Source organism: Pithys albifrons, chromosome 4 (genome assembly GCF_047495875.1).
Source record: "Pithys albifrons albifrons isolate INPA30051 chromosome 4, PitAlb_v1, whole genome shotgun sequence".
Classification (NCBI taxonomy): Eukaryota; Metazoa; Chordata; class Aves; order Passeriformes; family Thamnophilidae; genus Pithys; species Pithys albifrons.
This window is the reverse complement of record NC_092461.1, coordinates 59,468,632-59,490,989: the sequence shown is the minus strand read 5'-3', so window position 1 is coordinate 59,490,989 and position 22,358 is coordinate 59,468,632. Positions and strand designations below refer to the sequence as shown.

The window sequence follows — 22,358 nt, the reverse complement described above, 5'->3', positions numbered from 1 at the left end:
TCATAGCTTTTTTAATGCAAGTAGTTAACTATAAAAGATGGCATCTTCCTGTAACATAAGTATTGCTGTAGATACCCTGCAGTGAGATATCAGACTACAGCACCTCAAGGGCAAAAGAAACCTGATTTCTCACAGGTGCCAAAGAATCTGTTTACAGACATCTTGGTAGAAAGGAATAAAATCCAATTGCCTTGCAACTGTCTTCAGTTTGGGAGGTAATAAATGTAAAACTTCCTGAGGTCTAAATACTGAACCATAAAACCATAAGTATGGGTGGAATGATAGAATCAATGGTGTGTGGCCCAGGTCAGGACACAGGGTCCAAGTTCCTAACTGTGTCTGTGGCTTCCAAGATGGTGAACTGTCTTTGGGTTTAAGTCAGTGTTTCTGGAAACTGAGAATTAGGTATAGCACTTTCTCCAAAAACTGACACAAATACAGGCCCTACTTTTTCCTGTTGCATTGAAGGTGTATCCCGTGATATTTTTCTAGACCCTACAATAACAGATGGAGTTTCTGGTTTTGTTTTCTTGCTGTGATAAATGATACATATTTTCTGCTGTCCATGTCCAATTTAATCAATATTACAAGTGCTCCCATGTGGTAGGCGGAACAGTGGCAATAAAGTGAAATTTCCACAGCTTTTACCCCTTGAAATTCTCAGAGGACAAGATTCTTATAAATTTCACTTTGCTTCCTCTGCAATAGATTTAATAGCTCCATTCAGGAAGAAAGTCTGATGTGCTTTCTCATTTTCAAAATGTAGATAGTAAACCAAGCTTTGTTATCCTTCCAGCTCTTTAAGAACTTTTAGCTTTTTAATATTCCTGTAACATGAGTGTTAACAAATGTTCTTATCTCCAGAATTTTACTGATGTCCCGGTGTGACTCTGCATTTGAAAATAGGGGAGTTAACTGAGGAAAATTCCAGACATTCCCAAAATTTTTGAAACTGATGTAATTTAGGTCAGTTTAAGGCTGTTTGGAATGTCTTATTCTACACGTAGGAATTGGTAATGTCTGCTTTGACTGAACCGGCTACATTGCTTTTGTGCCACTGGGCATCCTTTTCATTTTAGGGCTTTCTGCCCAGCCATTTAAACTATCTTTTGAGCATCTCTGTGCTGCTGAGGCAATGACAAACAACCTACAATCTGGTCTTTAGTTACATAGTTCATTATAGTAGTTTAGAACTTGTGCTGTGTGCTTCTTGTTGGTTTGGAGTCCTCTGTTACAAAGAGTTACTGTATTGTCTTCTGCGTTGTACAATGCATCATTTGCGTTCAGCAGTCGCTAGCAGAGTTCTACTTCATTCTTCATGACTGATTATTTATCTTATTAAATTCTCCTCTAACAAAGAGAAGTTGTGAAGCACTGTAATCAAAAGAGATACTGAAATGTTAATACTTAAAGGCTGTACCACCAGTTCTAGCCTTTATATGAAATTATAATTTCTGTTGCTATTATGCTCTTTCAGTGAGAAATAAACAAACAGTAGGAGGAATATTAAATAAGGGGTTTAGGAAAATTAGGTTAGATGAAGAAATGATAAAAAATATTCAATACAATTCAAATGAAACAGCAGGGTTCTAAATGATACTGTACATCTATAAAACTGTTACTTGGTAGGCCAACTGTTTTCATTTTATGTACCATAAAATTATTGCAATTGCATTTATGCTTAAGCGAAGGTGAGGACACTTTAAAATGGAACAGGCTGTGTACTGTTTTCTTAATCATATGAGCCCTAGAATAATTATCAAACAGTGTTTTCCACAGAGTTGATCTATAATTCATCTGAGGAAGAAAACATCTTCCCAATAAAAGACTTTTTGTGTCCTCAATTTTTCAAAGGTTTCTTTTTATTATTATCATTAACCCAATTATCAAATTTCACAACTTCTCCATTTCTCAACTTCTCTTTTCATATGCTTATAGCTGGAGGGAAAAAACATAGGTGGAGACATTCAGTAAAAGGATTTTTACAAGGCTTACAGTTATTCTAAGTTACAGCCAAGGGAATTTAATTAGGGGAAAGTTTTTGGAGGGTAGCTTGTATTTTTTGACACTTTGTAATATTTTCAATTCTATAGCTTAGCATTTGTGAGAAAATTCCTGAGATTTATAAAGAAGTCAAATTTGAATTATCTGTGAATAGATTACCTGGACTATGGCTCAACCAGAGCCCATCTGCTGCCCACACTGGCCACAGCCCATGGCTACGAATATATGACAGAAAATAAATATTGCTCTACCAGTCTGCTCACTGCGATTTAACACCATTCCTTCATTCCAGAGGTAGCTATTTACAAGTGAAAGTTAGTGAATTACCTCAAAAGTGAATGTACTAAAAGTGTTCTTTTAGTGTAATTTACATATGGTTTTGCTTAATTTAAGTAACCTCATCCCTGTAGTACCCTGGATAATTGCAAGTTGATTATAACATATTTTGTTTGAGTTTTAGGTTTTCTTTTGGCCTTAAGATATGGTGATGGTGTTTTTTAAACTGTTTCTTCTGTTTTCCCTACAACTATGGCGTTATTTTATTCAGCTTTCTTGTCAAGGGATAGTTCATGTTCTTGCATGACTCTTAAGCTGAGATTGTGAGTATAGCACTCATCATAAAACTTTCCATAAAAGTTTCAAGAGCTGACCAATCTTCATACATTGCTGCAACAAGACATTTCTTTCATGTTGCCAGAAGTAACACACATCTATAACTCAGCTTACAGAAGCACGCTACCTGCCTTTGATGGCTAGAGGCTAAGCAGTAGGTCTTGGCTCCTAGTCATGGGCCATTCTTTGGGTATGAGGGAATGAAGGGTGGCAGTAGGACTGAAAACTTTTCCATTTTGAATTAAGGAATACAGATGAAATATGTCTTACCTAAGGTTTGATCAGCAACTGCTTCTGGAAGCAATTCCTTGAAAGCTGCTGAACCTGCATGTTGTCTTTGAAGTATTTAGCAATTTTGTTTTCATCTTTGATTTTTCTTTTCTATTAGACACTGAGTTGAGTTCAAACTTAGTTATGCTTACATTTTTGTATTCTCAAGTGATATTTCTTATATGATTATCAATGAGTAACTTGTGGGGAAGAGCATCTAGTTGAATCAGATTCCATTTTCAGCTTCTTTCTTGTACAGGTATGATAGCTGATTTTTCAGAAAGAGCTGAAATACATTCCATGTGTCCAAATAGACCTTCAGACCAATGCTATTTCTATTTTATTTGGAAAGGCGGATATATGGGCTTGTCATAGCTCATAAAATGCTGTTAGAGTAGTATTTTCTTTCTATTTTAAAAGTTGACTTACAATTTCGTAGTTAAATAAAGGTAATTTTTTTTACACTGATTTCTGAACTTCCTTATTGAAGAGATGAAAAACAGGTTTACTTAACCCTATGACTGACAAAATGTAAGTGTCCAGCTTCATTTTATTTTTTTGTGTTGAAGCATCTATCTTCCCTAGTTAGGAGCAAATAAAAAGTTTCACACTTCTGATGCCTTATGTTCTCGGTTTCTGTTGAAGGTTCCTTGTCAATTGATTCTTCTTTCACTGTATCTATATCTATATCTATATCTATATCTCTCTCTCTATATATATATATATAAAGAAAAATAACATTTTAATGGCATTAAATTTTGCATTGACTTTGTGAGATGGTATCGAAAAGCAGCATGCTGTACTTGTATGCATAGATCTTGAAATGGGCACAAGCCATGCAATGAATTTGAGCTTAATATCCTGCCAAACTGACATTCTCTGAAGATACAGAAATATGCATATGGTCCCTCTTTAGCCATCAACTGAAACATGGCATTTGTTAGTCTGACAACTTATATGCTGCACATATACATTTCAGTGTCTCTTTTGATTACATGCTTCACATGGGGGAATGAGTGAGGAATGCCACCTTCACATGCTCAGAAAAGCCTTGGATGAAGAGTCTCTTCCTAGTTCCTCATCATTGATAATATATCAAGTGTGTTTATCTGTGCTGGTCTTGGCTACATCAAGTATATTGGGCTAACCAGGTGTAGAAGCTTTCACAAAGCATCTAGATAAGTGCAAATGACAGGCTGATGACTAATTCCTGCCCAAATAGTGTTCATATGCAATCGATTCCCCATTGCATCTCCACAACAAATTCTGAGGAGAAAGCCCATATAGCATCCTTCTTCATTCTCCAACCTGTTCTTAGGGGAGAGAGGCTGTTACAAATAAATAGGCAAACAAAATCTTGAATCTATTTTCTGCAATGAGTTGAACTAGAGAACTGGTTCTTGAATGTAAAGTGCATTTTAAAAGGTTCTATGAGTGGCAAACAAATAAATAAATATGTTGTACATATAGGAAAGAAAGAGGATCTCTGACCAAGCTTCTTTGGGATACTCAAGGGAGTGTATCTCAAAAAAAGAGGTGTTTAGACAGAAAATAGTGGTCCTTCCAGTAGTTGCTTCATCTTGCATCTTCACAGAATTATCTGAAATGCTTGTCCTGTCTTTCATGTTTGTGGCTCAGAAATGTCCCCAGATCAGCAAATCTAACTCTCGATCATCAGCATAAAGATAGGACTGTGCCTAAAAGCCACGTGTTTAATTTTCACAGAATTAAAAAAAAACAACAAACCAACCCAAAAACAAAACCAAAAAGCATTAATAGAAGATGTAAAAACCCCAAACTCAAGCTCCTTTACCTATATCTAAAAGCATCTCAACATTGCATGGTCAGATGCTGTATAAGACTAAAAATAAATGTCTTTAAAGATGCAAGGATTAACTATACAGTAAGCAGCAGAATTTATTTTATTTTTTATGAAGGTGCCTAAATTAATCTTGCTCTTATAATAAGAAACTTCATAGGGCTTTTTTTTTACTCTTGATATTTTGGAAGTTATGTGCTGTTTGCTTCACACCATGTTCCACTTTTCAAGTGAAATGCTGCTATAAATGAGTGGCTATTATAATCCCCAGACCTCAAAGCCCAGCACACATGGTTTTGTGAACACATGATTTGAAATGAAAGGAACGTTCTCAATGTATTTGTCAGTCAATGTGTATGGAGAATATATGTTTTATGGGGACTGTAAAATCTGCTTAAAGGCCAGGTGTTGACCATGTATTTTGCATTGGTAAAAGTCCTCTGTACCTAATGTGTGGCATTTTTCTAATTTCTCTGAGGCTATGTAGATTCTCGAAACTGCTCAACTTTCAGTTCGTGGCTGCTGAGATTAACGCTGAACACTTGTAGAAATCAAATGTTGTGTCGTAGAAATCAAATTTTTCTGTAGTATGACCTCTGAACATTTGAATGTCTATGAATACCCTTACGGAAGCAAAGCCATTCCATACCAGTACTTCAAAAAGTCTGTATATTTGTTCTTTCTATTCTTCAGCTTAGTGATAACTGTGGAGCTAATTTATGCTCAGGTGATCAAAGCATCTTGTTTGAAAAAGAAAACAATAATTTTCACAAATATAGCACATGTACGCAATTGTAATTCTGTGTCATCTTTACTTGTCTCTTTCCGTCATAAGGGAAGCTACAGTATTTTTTGTAATTACAGCATGTATGTGTTGATCATTGTGTCTGAAAGCACTGTTTGCCAACATTTCATCAATATTAGCACAGATATCTGGCTCTACATAGAATGAAAAGTGCACGTGCAGTATCATATTTGCTAACTACAATCACTGTGCTATTCCTAAATCCCTAAGTCCTATTCCTAAATACTATTCCTAAATTAGCTACGTTGGGTCTAATATACTAAAGTAAATCAGTAAAATGTTACACTTTTAAGCTTTGTTTACATCACCCCTATGAACATCCGCCTGCTTTGTGTAGGAAATTCCTTGTCCATAGCGTGTGCAGGGAAATAATGTGGTATGTTTAAGACAAGAACTTCATATGAAGCTTTCATGTCTTTTTCTGCTGGAGAGTTCCTATTTTTTTTTATCCTAAGCAGGTCACCTTACCCATACTTTTCATAGGAGTTCACTAACTGTGTGGCCTTCATTTTCTAAGTGCTTGATTGGAGGCTGTGCAATAGTGTTAAATAAGTGCTGAACACACAGAACTCCAAATGAAAGCAATCAGTGCTGTACTTTGACTATATTAAGTGCTATGTAGTGTTACATACTTTGAAAAAATTGGGTCCTATCTGTATGAAACTGGGTTCTCCAAGTTAGTAGGTTTTTTTTTAACCTCAATTTCTGTATACCTTCCCTCTCTGAAATTGCAGAATTGCCTACTTATCTCTCTAGGATGTAATAGAGATAAATTCATTAATATTTGTGCATCAATAAAAAGTCAATAATGAAATTAATAATTTGACTTTCAGAATGAGTAGAAGAGATGTAGTAAATAGAACACAGGGTCCCTTGATATACAGCAAGAAACAAACAGAATCATGAATAGGTTCTCACAAGATAAGTATGAATAGTTTTGTGAAGTGAATAAGGCAAAATGTTTTGCTATAAGGTAGAGCTTGATTAGAATATTAGAAACTGTTACACAGAGGAAGAGTCTTGTATTTTTAAGATATTAAAGTATTTTATGATATTATTAACAGCTCTAAAAACATAAGGGGGATATATAATATACCTATAATCTTGTAGCTATTTTTTGAATACTTAAACTACATGTGGTACTGTGCTGAAAGTCATACAAAACACCAGTAGGTTTAAATTTTCTATACAGAACCCTCTACTAGAGCTAGTGAGACAGCTGAGTTGCAGAATGTTTTTGTCTGCTTTGTGGATAAGTAGGGTAGTGCAGTAATACCAAAAAATCAGGAGTTTAATATTGGTTAGTAGGGGACACCGTGTTTTACTAAATCAAGTTTCCTGTCTCTTTACCTGATAATCACTGTCTTCACCTGTTTTCTTCTGTGCACTTTTGGTCCCATCCAGCTCTATTTCCTGAAGTCCAGTTTGGTGCTGGAATTTGGTGTGCAGATGATTTTAGTCTTACTCTCCTGCCTTGTATTTTTCATTTGATCCTAATTTTTTCCTCGGTTTCTCCTCCCTTCCCCATCTACTGGTCTTTCATGTTCTTTTCCTCTGACGACATTCTTTTTAGTTCTCCTCTGTTCCTTCTCTGACCCCCAAATCTCCCTTCCATACTTCCTTTACTCCTGCCGACCTACAACCACAGGAGAAAGGAACATGCTACTCCTGCTCTCCTGTAACGGTCAGTTCCCGGGACCATGATAGCAGAAAAAGAATAAGAATAATAATAATAAAAGAAAGTTTGATTTCACCATAGCAAGGATAATATAATTGCAGTCTGGTTGTACAGGGAAGCTTCAGGAGAAATTGTATTTTAGAAGACCTTTTTAAGCTGCAGTTTCTCTATGAAGATGGCATGCACATTGAGTAGTACGTGCAGGAACTGGGTAAAGAGGTTTGTGGAAGCTGTGTGGGATGTAACTGAATATGCACTTTGGTAAGCTCTCAGCACTGTGGGAAGTGTGAGTATGTTCAGTGATTATAGATTCTTAGCAGAATGTCAGCTCTTCAGTTTATGGAGCTTTTCTGAGCATGGGTAAGAAGAATTTTATAAACCTAGATTCCTTGGATGAATTCAGGCAGTTTAATCGAATGTGCCACGTGCCAGACATCATCCTGTCTGCCAAATCTTGGGTTCTAGTTTAAAATCCCTGGAACAGTAAAGATTTCCAAAACATATATATACACATACATAAAGTATATATTTATCCTAACCCTATTCTTAGACGTAAATGAATCACTTTGTCTGAAATTAAATTAAAAAACACGTGCTATCCATCCCACAGCAGGGATTCAGCACAGCTGATTTCAACTCAAGCACTTAAAGTTTACTGAAGTTATAAGCAAATGAAGAAATGAAGAGGCATATGTATGGTGGGAGGTCTGGATTAAACTTACAAATGGGTATTCCTATCTACTTGTCTAAAGTCATTAAAACCAAAAGTTAAGTTCAGGTCTTGTTCAGAAGCTTTCTCTGAGATATTTTCAGTGGTATCAACAGAGCCACCTCAGAAGGCATTTCATGGCTTTAGCTAAATTGGCATTGTAGATTTGTGCTCATTAGGCAGTTGTGAGTGAGGAGTCTACAGGCAGGGGATGTTCTTTGCTTCCACAGAAGTAGAATTATACTGCTGACAATGAAAATTAATTTGGGGGGTAATGGGGGATGTGCTATTTAAAATATGTATGGGGGAAAGAGCTTTCAAATTAGATGAACATGTAGGAAAGTTAAAAGTAGCACAGCATACCGAGCAGTGAGAATGAAAAAACTTAACTAGAAGGAAAGAGGAAATTAAAGATGGAGGAAATTATCTATTATGTCTCACTGGTTTAGTAAAAAGAAAAATGGATACAAATCAAGCCACCCATACCGTTTTCTTGCTGTGATACGAGAAGCTTTACAGCAAGACTGGGTGATGTGAAATGCTTGACTTGGCCCTGGGATAACACCTAGGTATAACTGGCATTTTTGAATTCAGAAAAACTGTGTCTGACGTCTACTCTATTTCAGTATTCGTGAGTCACCCATTAGTGTGCTAAGAGCCAGTTGATGTTGCTTATCTTTAGAGTGTGCCATCAAAGTGTCTCCAACAAACTTGGCAGTGGACTTGAGTTCCAAGCCTCAGATTAATCAATAGGATAGTGTAATTCCTGACTTCAAACAACGCAATAAGAAAGTACTAGTTGGAGGTATTGAAGCACAGTACTGAAATTGAAAGGATTCTGCTACTGTGGGTGAAGGGGACAGAGATATTTTATACCACATTAAATACTATAATATGAGTCAGGTCTGTTCCACAAAACTGCATAATATGCAAGTAATGACACAAAAGTGTGTTGTCTGAATTTCCCAGACTGGGACTGGAGGAGGCAAGGGAAAACAGTATCAGAAGGGGCTGGGAGACAGCAAGGAGGCAGCAATGTATTCCAACAAATAATTCTGTAACCATTGCTTTTTTAAAAAATTCAGATGGTGTTTTTCTCAGGGACAATTTTCTTCACTAAAAATAGATCACCTACTTCTGCCTTTGACACTTAGCATCAAAAAAGAGGAATATTTAAACTGGAAGGCTCTAGTTAGCTACATTACAAGACGTAGTACAAGAATTTATTCAGGTCAGAAAAATTATCCTTAAAAGTGGAAATAAAGCCAAAGTGATGATAATAAAACTGAACATAAAAATTGACTATGAGGAGCAAATATGCAAAGGTACCTAGAAAAGCTAAACAGGAATCGTTAAAGTATCTCAGAAGGAGAAATCTTGCAGAGGAGTCATTACGTCTGCTAGACCACCAGAGAATAGAGTCATTCCAAAATGATCAGAACATGGCAAAGAAAATAAATTCTTCTACTCTAGTATTCTCAAAAGACAAAGAAGAAATATATGCACTAACAGAATTCTTTACAGATAATTTCAGACATACTGTTAGTGAGCCAAAAAGAGGTGAATAATTCAAAAATAAAGTCTGGAAGATAAATTAAAAGGATTTTACAATGTATTTCTGAGAGAAACCCTAAAACTGAGTCACTGGTAAAATATGTCATTTACATGATGTTTTAAACGAGTTGTTAATTAATATTGTGGATATCTTTATAAAGACACTCTAAAGGATTTGTCTGGAAACTGAACGAGTCAGTCTCACCATTTACATGTAGTATTGGAAACTCAGCTCATGTAGGAAGTAGGAAAAAATGCAACAAATCAGAGATGATAGAAGTGTTTGTAAATGAAGGGACACTGAAGGCACAGATTGAATTGCAATGCAGAAAAAGTAAAATAAAGTGAATGATACTCTGAAGATCCAGTATTTTTCTTTACCCCACTGCCAGGCCTGAAATGAGTGCCCAGTACACTGGTGAAGGTCATGAAGACATGAAGAGACCCTCATTGACTCTCTGAGCTTTGGGTCAGGCTTAGGTTTGCCTACCTAAATTCCAGCGTTTAGCAGCAGTGTCAAGGTGAAAAGTCTCCGCTTCAAACAGTAAATTTCAGGGAGGAATTAGCAATTCACCTATGTAAAGTCAGAGTTGTGCCCTTAAGACACCTGTGTCTCCCTCTATAGAGAATAAACTTAGAGCAGTGCCTGAAATTAGTCAGGGTGTATCCAGCATGTTGAATAAGAATTAAAAATGAGGTTTAATTTTCTTTTCCAAATAACCTTGATGGAAATGTATTCATCTTCAAGTCAGACAATGCTAATGCTCTTCATGCTTTATGCTGATGGGGGAAACAGCATTTTCTATGAACCATAGTGGCAGCCAAAAGAAAAGTAATGATCAGTTGGAAAAGTCAGACTATTCTCAGTATAGTTTCAAGCTTCAATGCCTTTCTAGAGATGGCCAAGTAAGAAACGTATCCCTTTCTGCATAATAAATGATTAACTGTGCATCTCCAATCACATCTGGAAAGCATTCCTGAGTTTCATTCTGAATAGCTGACACTCTCTGTTAATGGTTTTGTCAGCATGTGCTTCTTTTGCCTCTTGCAAAATATTTGATAAAATATTAATGTAGAAATAAAACAATAAAAGTACAAAACACAAATTTTCCTGTTTTCTGAGGTATGGCTCAGCATAAGCTTATCACATTTTTTCCACATTTTGCACCATTATGAGAGTAAAAGATGCTTCTTTTCCTGATTTACTCTGAGACTTTGGGAGGGAGACTAGAAAGCAGGCAATCCTGGCCAGCAATGGGAAGGAGTGAGAACTCGGTCAGCAGCCAGTCTGGAAAGGACACCTCACCCCTCTAAACTTCTGAAGAGAACATTCTTTTTCCTTCTGCAGCAGCTGGGAGGAGACTGCGGTTAAAAAAAAAAAAAAAAAGGTAGAAAAAACTAGATTAGGAAATAAAAGGTACTGGGTAGATTAGCTGATGATAATGAATATTTTCTCCCTTCAGAAGCTAAGAAGCAAAACCAAGTAGGGTAGATAAGAGCTGCCTCTCTCCAGAAGGCAGAGAGGCGAGGCTGAGCATGGCTAGTGGGGAATACAGGCTGCTGGGTGGAGTGAGTGGATAAAGTGGGTGTGATTTGTGACACTCTTTGGGAAGGTGCCACCACTGCATGCTCTGTTCAGCCAGCTTGGCTTACACGCAGCCTCCTCTGACACAATGAAATGTTTTGATGAGAAGCATTAGGCTGCTATAAAAATTCAAATGATGCACCACAAAACAAGATGGTACAATTTGATACTGACTGCCAGTTAGTGCTTTCTGGTCAATGTGACGATCATCACTTAATTATAGGGTTGTTTGCAGGAAGTTCAGCCTTGTAACAGCTATACTTTTGCATATAACACAGTGATTAAAAACAGTATTAATGGGTTGGTGCTGTCATTTCCCCTGAGTCCCTAAAGGAGAAATTAGAAATCCTGTTTGAAGATGAAATATGTCCACTAGAGGATGCAGTCAAGATCCTGAATGAGTGAGGCATCCTATTCCTTACTCATGCTCTGCAAGGCCATTTGCAGCCAGAATAGGGAACAAATACTTTCTGCAATATTTGGGTGAACAAAAGGCAATCCAGACGTCAGGGAGAACTTATCAACTAAGTAGTGTAATTAAGATAACCCAGAAGTAAATCCACGAGCCCTACTTTTGTTTTCTTCTTTTGCATAGGCTGTGGGGTTTTCTTCATTTTCTCTTTCAGTTGTTTCTCCTTTCTCTACATTATCTGTTGTCTGTCCATCTCTCCAATCCATCCTACTATTTTTTGCTAGTGGTTACCTTCTCATCTGGACAATTAATTTCAATAAGCCATTCACTCTACCAGCTGAACCTGGGATACACTGGTGCTGAACTCTTATGGGTACCTTCAATTCAGCTATTAATTCAACACATTGAATAACCAACCCCAATTATTTTTTAAAATATCTCTCTCATTTTGTATTTATTTATTTACTACTTTAGTTGATTGATTTATTTGTCACCCATCCATCCGGCCCTCAGCCACAAAGTTGCTTAATCTTGTTTTCTCTCTCATAAACCACAATTACTCACCCACGACCAGGAGATAATCCTTATTTAGGAAATTACTTGCAATTTGTAGATGGCAAAAGGGATACCAACGACAACAACAAAATAATCCAGGACAAAACCAGGAACTATTGTCTGTTAATTGATATATAAGTGATGTCAGAAAAACCCTAAACCAACCAAAGTCCACCCTTGAAAATAGTATGTTTTTTTAAACAGACAGGAAGACAAACTTCAGGTTGGTTATCATTAGGGAAACTTCTCTAATAATACACAGGGAAAGGTGATTTCTTTGTCCCCATGACTATCACATGATAATGATTTAATGCATTTAAATTGAAGGAGAGACGATTGTTCCAACTTGGCCATGTCTTTTTTTAACTACTAATTATTTCACTGCAGAAAATATTTTATGTTTCTCTATACTCCCCCTTGTTTATGGTGTATGTATCTGTTCCTTAAATCACATCGCAGTAAGTCAGGCTTTTCTAACCTATGTGTGAATGTTCAGCTAATTCTGTTGCTGGTATCTGCTGTTCAGCTTTGGCAGAGGCCTGAATTTTTCAACTGGAATCATCACACATTTTGATTTCATTGGCATGAGAAAAGTCATAAAGGTATTCATAAAATCAGTACAGAATTAGGGCATGAGCATGTAGATTAACATGTAGAATATGGAATATACAGTATTAACTGATTAATGTTACCTCTAAAACAACTTTTTTTCCCTTATATTGCAATGTTAGTGCAGACTGCTGTTAACCTCCTTTTTGTGTCTAAGTCAGTTGTGAGGAAAAAGTAGATAATGGCTAAATTTAAGATATCCACCATCCAAAGAACTTTTCAGTATTTTGACAAAATAAAACGAATTGTGAGTAAAATATCATATTGCAACAGTAAGTGTTATTAAAACCAGGAAAGTACATTTGAATTGGTTGTTCTATTAATTTTCAAAGGTGACGTTTGTAAATATATATAGGCAGACCTCTTGTAAATTTAAAACAGAGTATTAGAACTTGCTCTGCAATCTGTAGCCCCGTCATACCATGTTTTGCTGATACATAATAATTCATGATTTTGTGTCTTTGCAGAGGGGTCATCACATTTTTATTTCTGAATAGTATCCTTGTTGGTTAGCATAGAAATAAGAACAAAAATGTTACTAAAAAAAGATGTTTATTGCATCTTGGCATAGGTGTATAATGTCTTTGATAGCACTCTTAGTTACATATCCTCAGTATCTGCTCTGATGAACGGTCTTAAGGATTTTTTTATTTTTTTGTAATTTGCCAACTGCTTTTAAGTTAGAGGTATTTTATTTCCATCTTAGCCCTTTGATACATGTCTTGACAGTGTGAATCTCATACAACTTTTCTGTAATTTTGAAGGAAAACTAGAAGTTGTATTATCATTTCTGTCTATGAAATTTACTTCTGAAGTGAATGCCATACATACTTCAGAAATGAAGGCCAAATGTATTTTCTTGAAGTGAGTGCCATTGAAAGCCAAGGCAGACAATTTATACCATGCATAATAATGGTATTAATTTTTATGGTGTGTATAAGTTACATTTTGATTAGTTTTTTGCATGATTAAAAATTTGAAAAGCCTTTATGGCCCCCAGGAGCCTACCTGTAATAAACAGCTCTCACCTTCCAAACCATAAAACAGGTCTGCAGTACTTGAACATTAGAGCTAATTGCCTTGCTACATCAAAGGGAGCACCACAAGACTGAGAAAAATCACAGAAGGGGGGATGGGGAGCAGGGGGCAGTTTCACCTCTAAAGGTTATGTGTTTGTGGCTTGGTGCAGCCCTGTAAAGTTATGGCCTCAGAACTGCTGTTTGCGATTAAGTTGATGGGGAAAGTCTATCCCGCAATCTCTCCCTGCTGCTGACACAGAGTCTTTGTTCACATTCAGATTTCTCAAACTGTTGCCAGGGTCAGGCTGAGGTCAGACACCACGATGATGTATAGGAGAACATGTCTGGGAATTTCTCTCACACTTAAAACACATACCAGAAAAACAGGAGAGCACCCTGCAAAAATTGTCTGATGAGACCCAGATGATACTGTAGCTTTTCTTTTAGTACCTTCATAATTTTCTTTCTCTTTGCCTGACACACACACAATGTTTTATTAATGTGTGCCACGATAGCCCTTACAATTTTATGTCCCCTCAAGATAAGGACACTCAGTAGCACTTTGACACTTCATTTTCCAGCCCAGGGGGATTGGACCAGTAAATCTAGTAAAAGAAGCAAGGCATCCATTCCCAAGGATGAGTCGAAAAGGGATTGCCATCGGCTCTGTGAGGCCACGGGGCCTGACACTGGATACGAGCCTCATGTGTGCACGCTCAGCATTAACACAGCCCGAGCCAGGCATGATCACAGGCTCGCAGCATCCCGAGCTGTGCTTCCCACCACCCTGACAAACAGAGCCCCACTTCCAGCTGCGGCAGGGATGCCTAACATGTTTGATTAGCTATCATCGTGGGAGGAGGCAGGGGACCACAGGGAGGACAGTGCTCACACTGCTTTCCCTTCGATTCGAATTTTTTTTTTTTAATGTGCAATTATTTTTAAAAGAAAGGACCATCTTTCTCCCTGCATTGTTCCAAAAAGTGGACACACATGCTTTGTCCTAACCTATTGTATTTTGATGTCAATGCAAACCACATTGATCTGCGGTTGAAATTTTTTTTTTTTTGGTAAGGTGGAGTTCAGTTTCCAAAATTGCAGCTGTGTTTTTCTCTTTAGTTTTACAAAAGGCTTTGCAGAGAGTTGAGAATCAGATAGGTTTGCCACATCGATCTGAGGGTTGTTTGCCTGGGCATACGGTTACAGTGTATGGTTGGCAAGTAAAGCAATAAGCAGCAATTTTTTTGTGCTCAGCTGCTGCATATGACAGAGGATATTTCATTCGGCTGTCAGAATGTTATTAATAAAACATGGGGTGCGAAGAGGGCCACTATTTCCCCTTTCAATCACTATAGCATTTACAATGAAAATTTTATGCAGTGTGTAATTTTCAGTTAATGCTTGACACTTAAAATGTCGGTAGCTGCATTTTGTATGGTTCCTGAAGGGTTAATTGTATCATGTTCCCTGCATAAAAGCTCTGCTTATCAAAAGTGAATAGAAGACTGTATGCAAATGTGTGTCTATGACCTTTTGCCTTTCCAGGGTTAATTTATATGATCATTAAAGATTTTATGAAATCGAGCGGCCTGGTGCTTTGAATCCCATTTTACCTTCACCTCCTAATTTATATAATTCCTACCTGAACTGGGAAAGATGATTTTTATTTGTGTGTGTGTGTGTGCTGCAATGAAAACAGCATGCTGTGCTGTAGGAAGTTGCAAGTCTGGTTATCTGGCATTACTCAGATTGCTAAAAATTCATTAAAATGTGACATCAGCACAGTGAGAGACAAATGATCACAGGATGAAAAGGAACAGTGGGCCTTTCACGGATTAGTGCTACACAGCCCCAGCATAGAAGCTAACTGCATAAACAGATTAATCCACCAGTAGCAGCATAGCTAAGATTTACCGAATAATTAAATGGGCTTGAGCTACTGTGAAGATTTCCATGTAATCTGGCTGGTGTGAACACGTAAGTGAGGTGTGGGTAATGCTGCTTCCTCAGAAGCCATACACCAAGTTGCATCATTTATCCTGAATGGCTCCCCCTGGAGACAAAATTTGAGACTTCTCCCGCAAAGCCAGAGGTTTATATTTAATACAGTACCTAATACCTAATACTTACTTACTGCAATTAGCGGGATACTCCTGCACTAATAGGATTTATATTTGAGGTCTGCCTTTTTTTTTTCTTTTTTTTTTTTTTTTGGCTCCAAGATGCATTTTTACATGTGCTTGCTTTTGTTCCAGCCCGTGGGGGGGTGGGGGGATGTGTGTGTTTGTGCGTGTGCATGCATGTGCGTGTATTTTAACACAAATCATTTCTAGCCAAAGAATGTGAAATGACAGGCTTTAAATCTGCCACACTGAGGGAAAGCGGGTACTCTGGCAAAGACACGGTCAGAATTGCTGGATAGATTTTGAAATATTGCAAATTATTTGGAATTAATATCCAACCTCTTTAAAGCTCTGTTCTTTTCATTTTCTTTGCCCCCACCCCTTTTCCCCCCTGTTTTGCCACCCTCTGTTAGTGCTGTTCTTATTACAGGACATATTTTTTAACTGGTGTTAGGTAGTCACTGAGTTTCTTCCCTGAGATGTTTTCTGTGTTTGTCCACAGAAGAACAAGGTGAAGATACAGAAGGGTCTGCTAAAAGTACATCAGTGGCTGTGGCTGATGATAAAGATTCAAGTGAGAGAGACAATACTGAGGGAAAAAAATCTAGTAAAGACTCTGGTAAGATGCTAGAATTTTGTTTTCCCCGTTTTTTAACTTATGAAATGCTCTTTTCATTTTAAACTGTCTGGACATTCCCACTACTATTCATTGCATGTGCATTTTGCATGTGATTTCTATCAGTAGCCTCCCATTGACCTATTTTTAATCATAACCATCTGACAGGATAGATGCGGATAAGTTGAAGAATATTACAGGACGACCAGTGAGATTATTTTTTAATCAAATCAGTTTGTGTGCTTGTAATTTTTTAAGCGCCTTTCATTAATCTTAGCTGTACTTGTGATTCCTCTGATGGCATATTAATTTTTCATAAGCATAGGATTAGGTGCCACTTGAATTTTTTCTTCAATCAGGTTTTGCCCCCCTTTTAACCCAAAGAATGTGAGGGTTTTTGTTATTATTTTTTGCTCTTGCTCTCTGATCAGTTACTCCCAAGTATCTGGCCTCTTCCTGGGCATTTATTTGAAGCATTTTCAAAAAAATACACAAAATCCAGTGAAAAAGTTTACAGATGATTCAGCCTAAGAAAGAGGAAATATCATTGAAAACGGATTATGGGTTGGGTAATTCTGATCTCCTGGAATAGACAAAGCCCAGTAATGAAAGCTACTGTCTTTGAAAACAAAACCCCTATGTCATGACATTTACTTGTGCACAAACAAACCCAGGGCCAGCATCTGGTGTAGATACGATACCCAAGGCTTTTTCTGTGTTTGATTTGGCAAATATGTGACTTCACCCATGCTTTTTATGTATGAGATGGAAATCTATGGTCACAATGAATATTACATTGGCTACTTTTGCCGCACGCTATACCTAGTTACATTATGTTGGATTCACTGAAGCAGAAGAAGTGCTGAAACAGGTTGAAGCCTATTAGTTTCAGGTAGTCATATATCTTTTCCTTGTATGCCAATGACAGCAGCATACAAAGGAGGTTGTATTATCCGTAAAGACATACAGTTGTAGAGAAAATATCATTTACATATGAGTTTCTTACACCCAAATTCTCCCATACTGCAATTTGCTCTTTACATATTAAACATTTTTGGATTTATTACTAAAAAAGTATTATAGATGACCCTTTCTATGCCATGTCAATTCAGAAGACTGGCTTAAAGATTAAGGCTTCCTTTAAGTTTGCTCGTTGACATGCTAAGGTCAGTACCCATCACAGTTTACAACCTTGACTGCTCTTTAGCCTCTTTATTTCTTTGAGATCAAGAGACTGAGGGAAGGCCAATGATGACAAGGATGATGTCGAGCAAGAAACTGTGTTATGGTTTAAAATATATATTTCCCTTGGCTGGCTCTCTGACTTGGTAAAAACTGTCTGCAGTACAGTGAAGCCGTGCTCCCAGGCTGACATAGGTCCTCCTGTGCAGTCTCATCAGGGGCTGGCCTGGACTCTCCCCAGCAGAGGGGTGACAGCCAATTGCAGCCTGCATTTTCTACTGTAAACTTTACCTAGGGGACAGTGTGAACTGCTTCAGGGAATTTATTACCCCTCTCTTTTTCTTAGGCCAGTCCCATTTATAGTTGTTCAAGAAAGAATGTGGTATTAAAGCTCCAGAAAAAAAAAAACAAAAAAAGGAATCTAGAAAAAAAATACTGAAGGGGAATTCTCAAAATTCCATCAGGATTAGCCATTCATAAGGGCCAAGTTTAATTAGGACAAGCCTGTATCCAGATGCCTACTGGGTGCACTACAAAAAACCAGCATAATTGTTCTACATTCCCGTGCCAGCAATTACACAAATAACTTTGCAGTAAGATTCATATAAAAACAAGGGCTGAAATACATGATTGCCTTTGTGCTTCACAAAAAATAGTTTGTACTGTAAAATCCTGAATCTTTTAGAAACTTTTATTTTCCTAATCTAAATTAATTCTGCATATGTAACATTCAGACCGTCATCTTAGTTTTCATTCATCTGACAAGTATTTCTAATGACTGCATAACTGCTTATGTATAATTGAATGTTAATTTGGGCTTTCTCATGAATTGATTGTTGCAAGTCTTGCCAATGAAATCTCAGGAAAACCAATAAATTAATCACAATACTAACAAGTTAGACAGGAAAGTGGTGTGACCCCTCTTTAGCATAGAATCTATTAGACAAGAAAGGATTAACATGTATTTAGTAACAGTATGTTTGTGTAAGCTGTTGTGCTGTATTGGTTACCTTATCTCAAGGAGTAGAGCTTTCAAAATGAGACTTGGCAATATGCAAGTTATATTTGTTGAATATTCATTCAGAATAGAAAAGCCTACTAATGCCTCATTTATATTGTCATATAAATCTAGTGCCACTTTAGATTAATTATAATCCAAATTACAGCTCTATGCAGTGCAAGAATTAATATGGAATTTATCCAGATTAATACATTTGCATTGAAAATGTAATATGTCTCTGCCATGGCTAAGGGGAGCACTTTTTAATAAGGTAGTAAACATGAGAAAGGATGGAAATTAACCTTCATTATTGCAATGAAAATTATCCTTTTATTCTACTCTAATTAGAAAGAATACTCTACCAGTAATTATAATTTCAGAATTATTTCGAGGCTGCATAACATCATCTGATGTGTCAGAAGCCTTAAATTATGCAATCTTTATCAAATACAAAGATTAATAAATAAGAAAACAGTGTTTTTATTATGACTTTTCCAGGATTTTTTTCTCATTAGTCTATGTACTTTAATTAACTTTCTCCTTCTTCTTAGCCGCACAAACATTTTTATTTGGGGTTTCAAAAACATTACAAATGTGATGACATCTGAATTGCAGTGAATTGTGTCATTTTTATATTAGCAATCGTACATAAGTTAAATAATTCTGTTACTGAAAGACACTCATTGACTAATATATTTCATGACATTTATTTAAAATTAAACTTTTTTTTGAGCTAAATATATTGAAATTGCGTTATCCATCTAAAATAAGATGTGTATTTTGTATTATAAAAAGAAAAGCAGTTATGTTTCCCAATTGAAAAAGAAACCTCTTAAAAATGTGTCTCAGGAAGAAAAACTGGGTATTTAAAACATGAATAACAGCTAGATTTACTCTTTTCCTGCAACTGCCTAGTAAGAATGCCATGCCAGTGAAACATCTAGCTGTGAAAACATTGCCACACGGCATACTGAAGACCACAGTATTTTCTTTCCTTTTTCCCTCCTCCTTTGATACCCTTTTTATAAGACCACAACTTTTTTCATCCTCCCTACAGATGCTCCTTAAAACAATGATTGCAACATGGGAAACAGACTACTGATGTAGGAAGACAAGGCACTGAGTTGTAGTAGCTGGACCATTGCATAAGGAGCAATCCTTAAATCCTTTGATTTTGGCATATACACTATGCTTGGGGGCTTTGGTCTTCACCATGTGCAAGAGTGAGTGACTCCCCTATGCCACAGGGCAAAATCAACCACCCTTTTTTTTTTCTCAAAGCTCGCCATAAGTTACAGACTCAGTTACATTACTATTGGCCAGATGTTACTTCAGTCATGTAAATAACAGTGCTTGGGGTTGAATGAATCCAGAGCCACAACAACAAAAAACAACAAAGCCTCTGTAAACTTCGACAGTTTATATAAATATCATAGTAAACATAGTAAAAAGCTGTTCTTTGTTATGCATTTATTGACCCCAGCACAGTGTTTTATAACTCCACCATTTTATTATATTAACCGCAAAAGAAAATTTAACCAGAAAACCCCCTTGTTTTTATAGAAACAAGAACTATGGGCCCTTTGAAGTAATTAAATTATTCCATCCTGTGGTGGAAGATGATGTGTAATATTAACCTTGTGTGTGCCTACACACACACAGACTGCACTTCAAGCAAAATTTCACTAGCAGTTAAATACCACTGTTGAAACACAGTTAAATGCATTTTCATAAGGAAATTTTGTGGTAGAATTTGGTTGTCATTTCTGTAACAACCTGTTGAGAACAATCTAGTATGATGTGTGGAAAAGAAGTCGGAATTGTATCATTTTGTTTTTTGCATTCAGCTTCTGGTATAACAGTATCTGTTTACACCAGCTGAGATTCTGGTCTGGCCTTCAAAAAGGGACATTTTAAAAGTGACATATTATAAAGGTAAGAAACAGTAGTCAACTGTTAGACATTTTTGACAGTTGAAAATGAAGAGAGGTTAATAATTTGAACCTATCCTTCTAAAACCTGAGAAAGAACCTTTCTCTGTTAATATAGTATGTCACTTCTTTTACTTCCCACAATTCACAGTTAAGACACTTAAATAATACGTAAATACAGATAGTCCAGGGAGGACTCTATTATAATAAAGCAATTTGAGTAATAAAATGGTGCCTTATGCGATTGCATCATTTAGATTTTACCTTTAAGCCCAGGTAGTCCTTTGGGTTGTTGACCCACAGCTGACTGAGCCATCTAAAAGAGGCCTCCAGGATCTGTTCCTGAGAGTGTAAAAATTCAAGGGGCTCCAAAACATGACTTCTTCAGATAATAAACCAATGTTGACAAATCGATCATTATAAATAGGGCAATAAGACAGAAAAAAGCTTTAATTTGAGCTAGAACATGCAGAAATTACTGGTCTAAACTACACCAAAAGAAATAATTAGCAATGTAGGAATGAAAGTCAGTGTGTGGGGAAATCACCATTAATGTGTAAGTCATATGTTCTATGATATTTTAAAAAAATGCCCTTCATAAAATGTCCCTGTATGATTCAATTTTCAATTGGTTATCATTCTACCATGAGGATTTGGTATTTACCTTGAAAACTGTTCTCTTATTTTGCTTCTCTTTAATATTGCCCTTGTAAGATCAAATATGGCACAAAGTCTATATGAAAATACTAATAAGTTCCTGGCTTTGTCTACAGAAAAGTACAGGTGTGGTGGGTTTTTTTGTTCATGTTTACTTTGTTGCCAAAACATCCATGACCTTATTTTTAAATTAATCCTAGGTTATTGTGCAATGAGGTGCAATTTGTTCATTTATATGAACCTTATGTGGATTGAAAAAAATCAAGATAAATCTTCATGCACAGCATACAATCAGATTACCCCTGGACTATATATTTACGTTGGGTCTGATAGCAATCAATGGTTTAGCTTCATTGCATTTCAAGATGTATTTGCACCCAGTGTCCAGTGATAGTGTCCTCACCCTGGAAATAATTTAGTTGCAAATTGACTGGAAGATGGTGAAAATTGAAAGTTAAAATTAGAAATACTCATAATAAACAGCAGAAAAAAGGTCAGATGATGCCGCACTATGATGAGATTGGAATGGTTGGTAAATGAGGTTTTGTGTTTGTCGTGAGATGTATGTGACATGCCTACCCAATGCTCTTGTAATATCCAGCCTAGCAGAAGAGATTATCTGGCAAATTGACGCTGGAAAGAATTTTCTGATGGACTGGGAAATTAGAATTGCACTCTTTTCTTTGATGTGTGCAAGACTGGGCCGCATTACACAGCTAGCTTAGGCATAGTATTAAATATAATATTTAATACTTCATAGTACAACTATCTATAGAAAACAATTATATTCTGGTTTTGATCACAAATGCCAGACTATAAAAATGCACAGTGTAAACATCTAAAGCAATCCCAAGTGACTGATCTTTGTATATAATTAATATTAAGTTAGCTCTGGAATCCAATTCTCCACAGTATTTCTTTAAAAGCCTCACTATATTTAGCTTCAGAATTGTAGCCAGGCAGGAGTCATCAAAACAGCACAATAACCATATTGCTCAGACAGTTTAGAAAAGAGAAAGGGTAATTAAACAGCACCAAATTAATTATTTTGAAAAACAGGCTTTTTAAGCAAAAGCTGATTTGTTTTAGTGTAATACACAGACTCATACTGAGCTGCTGAAAAAAGAACATTATTGATTAATCTTTAAAGGCAACCTAAGGTTATCTAAACAGCAGAGAAGAGTCAATTTTTAAATGTATTTATAGAGTCTCCATCAA

General features: G+C 36.6%; 1 protein-coding gene across 2 annotated transcripts in view; it reads left to right on the top strand.

The window, feature by feature from the left end:
• Nucleotides 1–22,358, top strand: part of ZFHX4 (zinc finger homeobox 4) — a 147,586-nt gene that overhangs the window by 105,866 nt on the left and 19,362 nt on the right. For both annotated transcript variants that reach the window (XM_071554320.1, XM_071554319.1), the window contains exon 5: nucleotides 16,257–16,373. In XM_071554320.1, coding sequence (XP_071410421.1) covers nucleotides 16,257–16,373 — 117 coding nt within the window. The remainder of the gene's footprint in view (nucleotides 1–16,256; nucleotides 16,374–22,358) is intronic.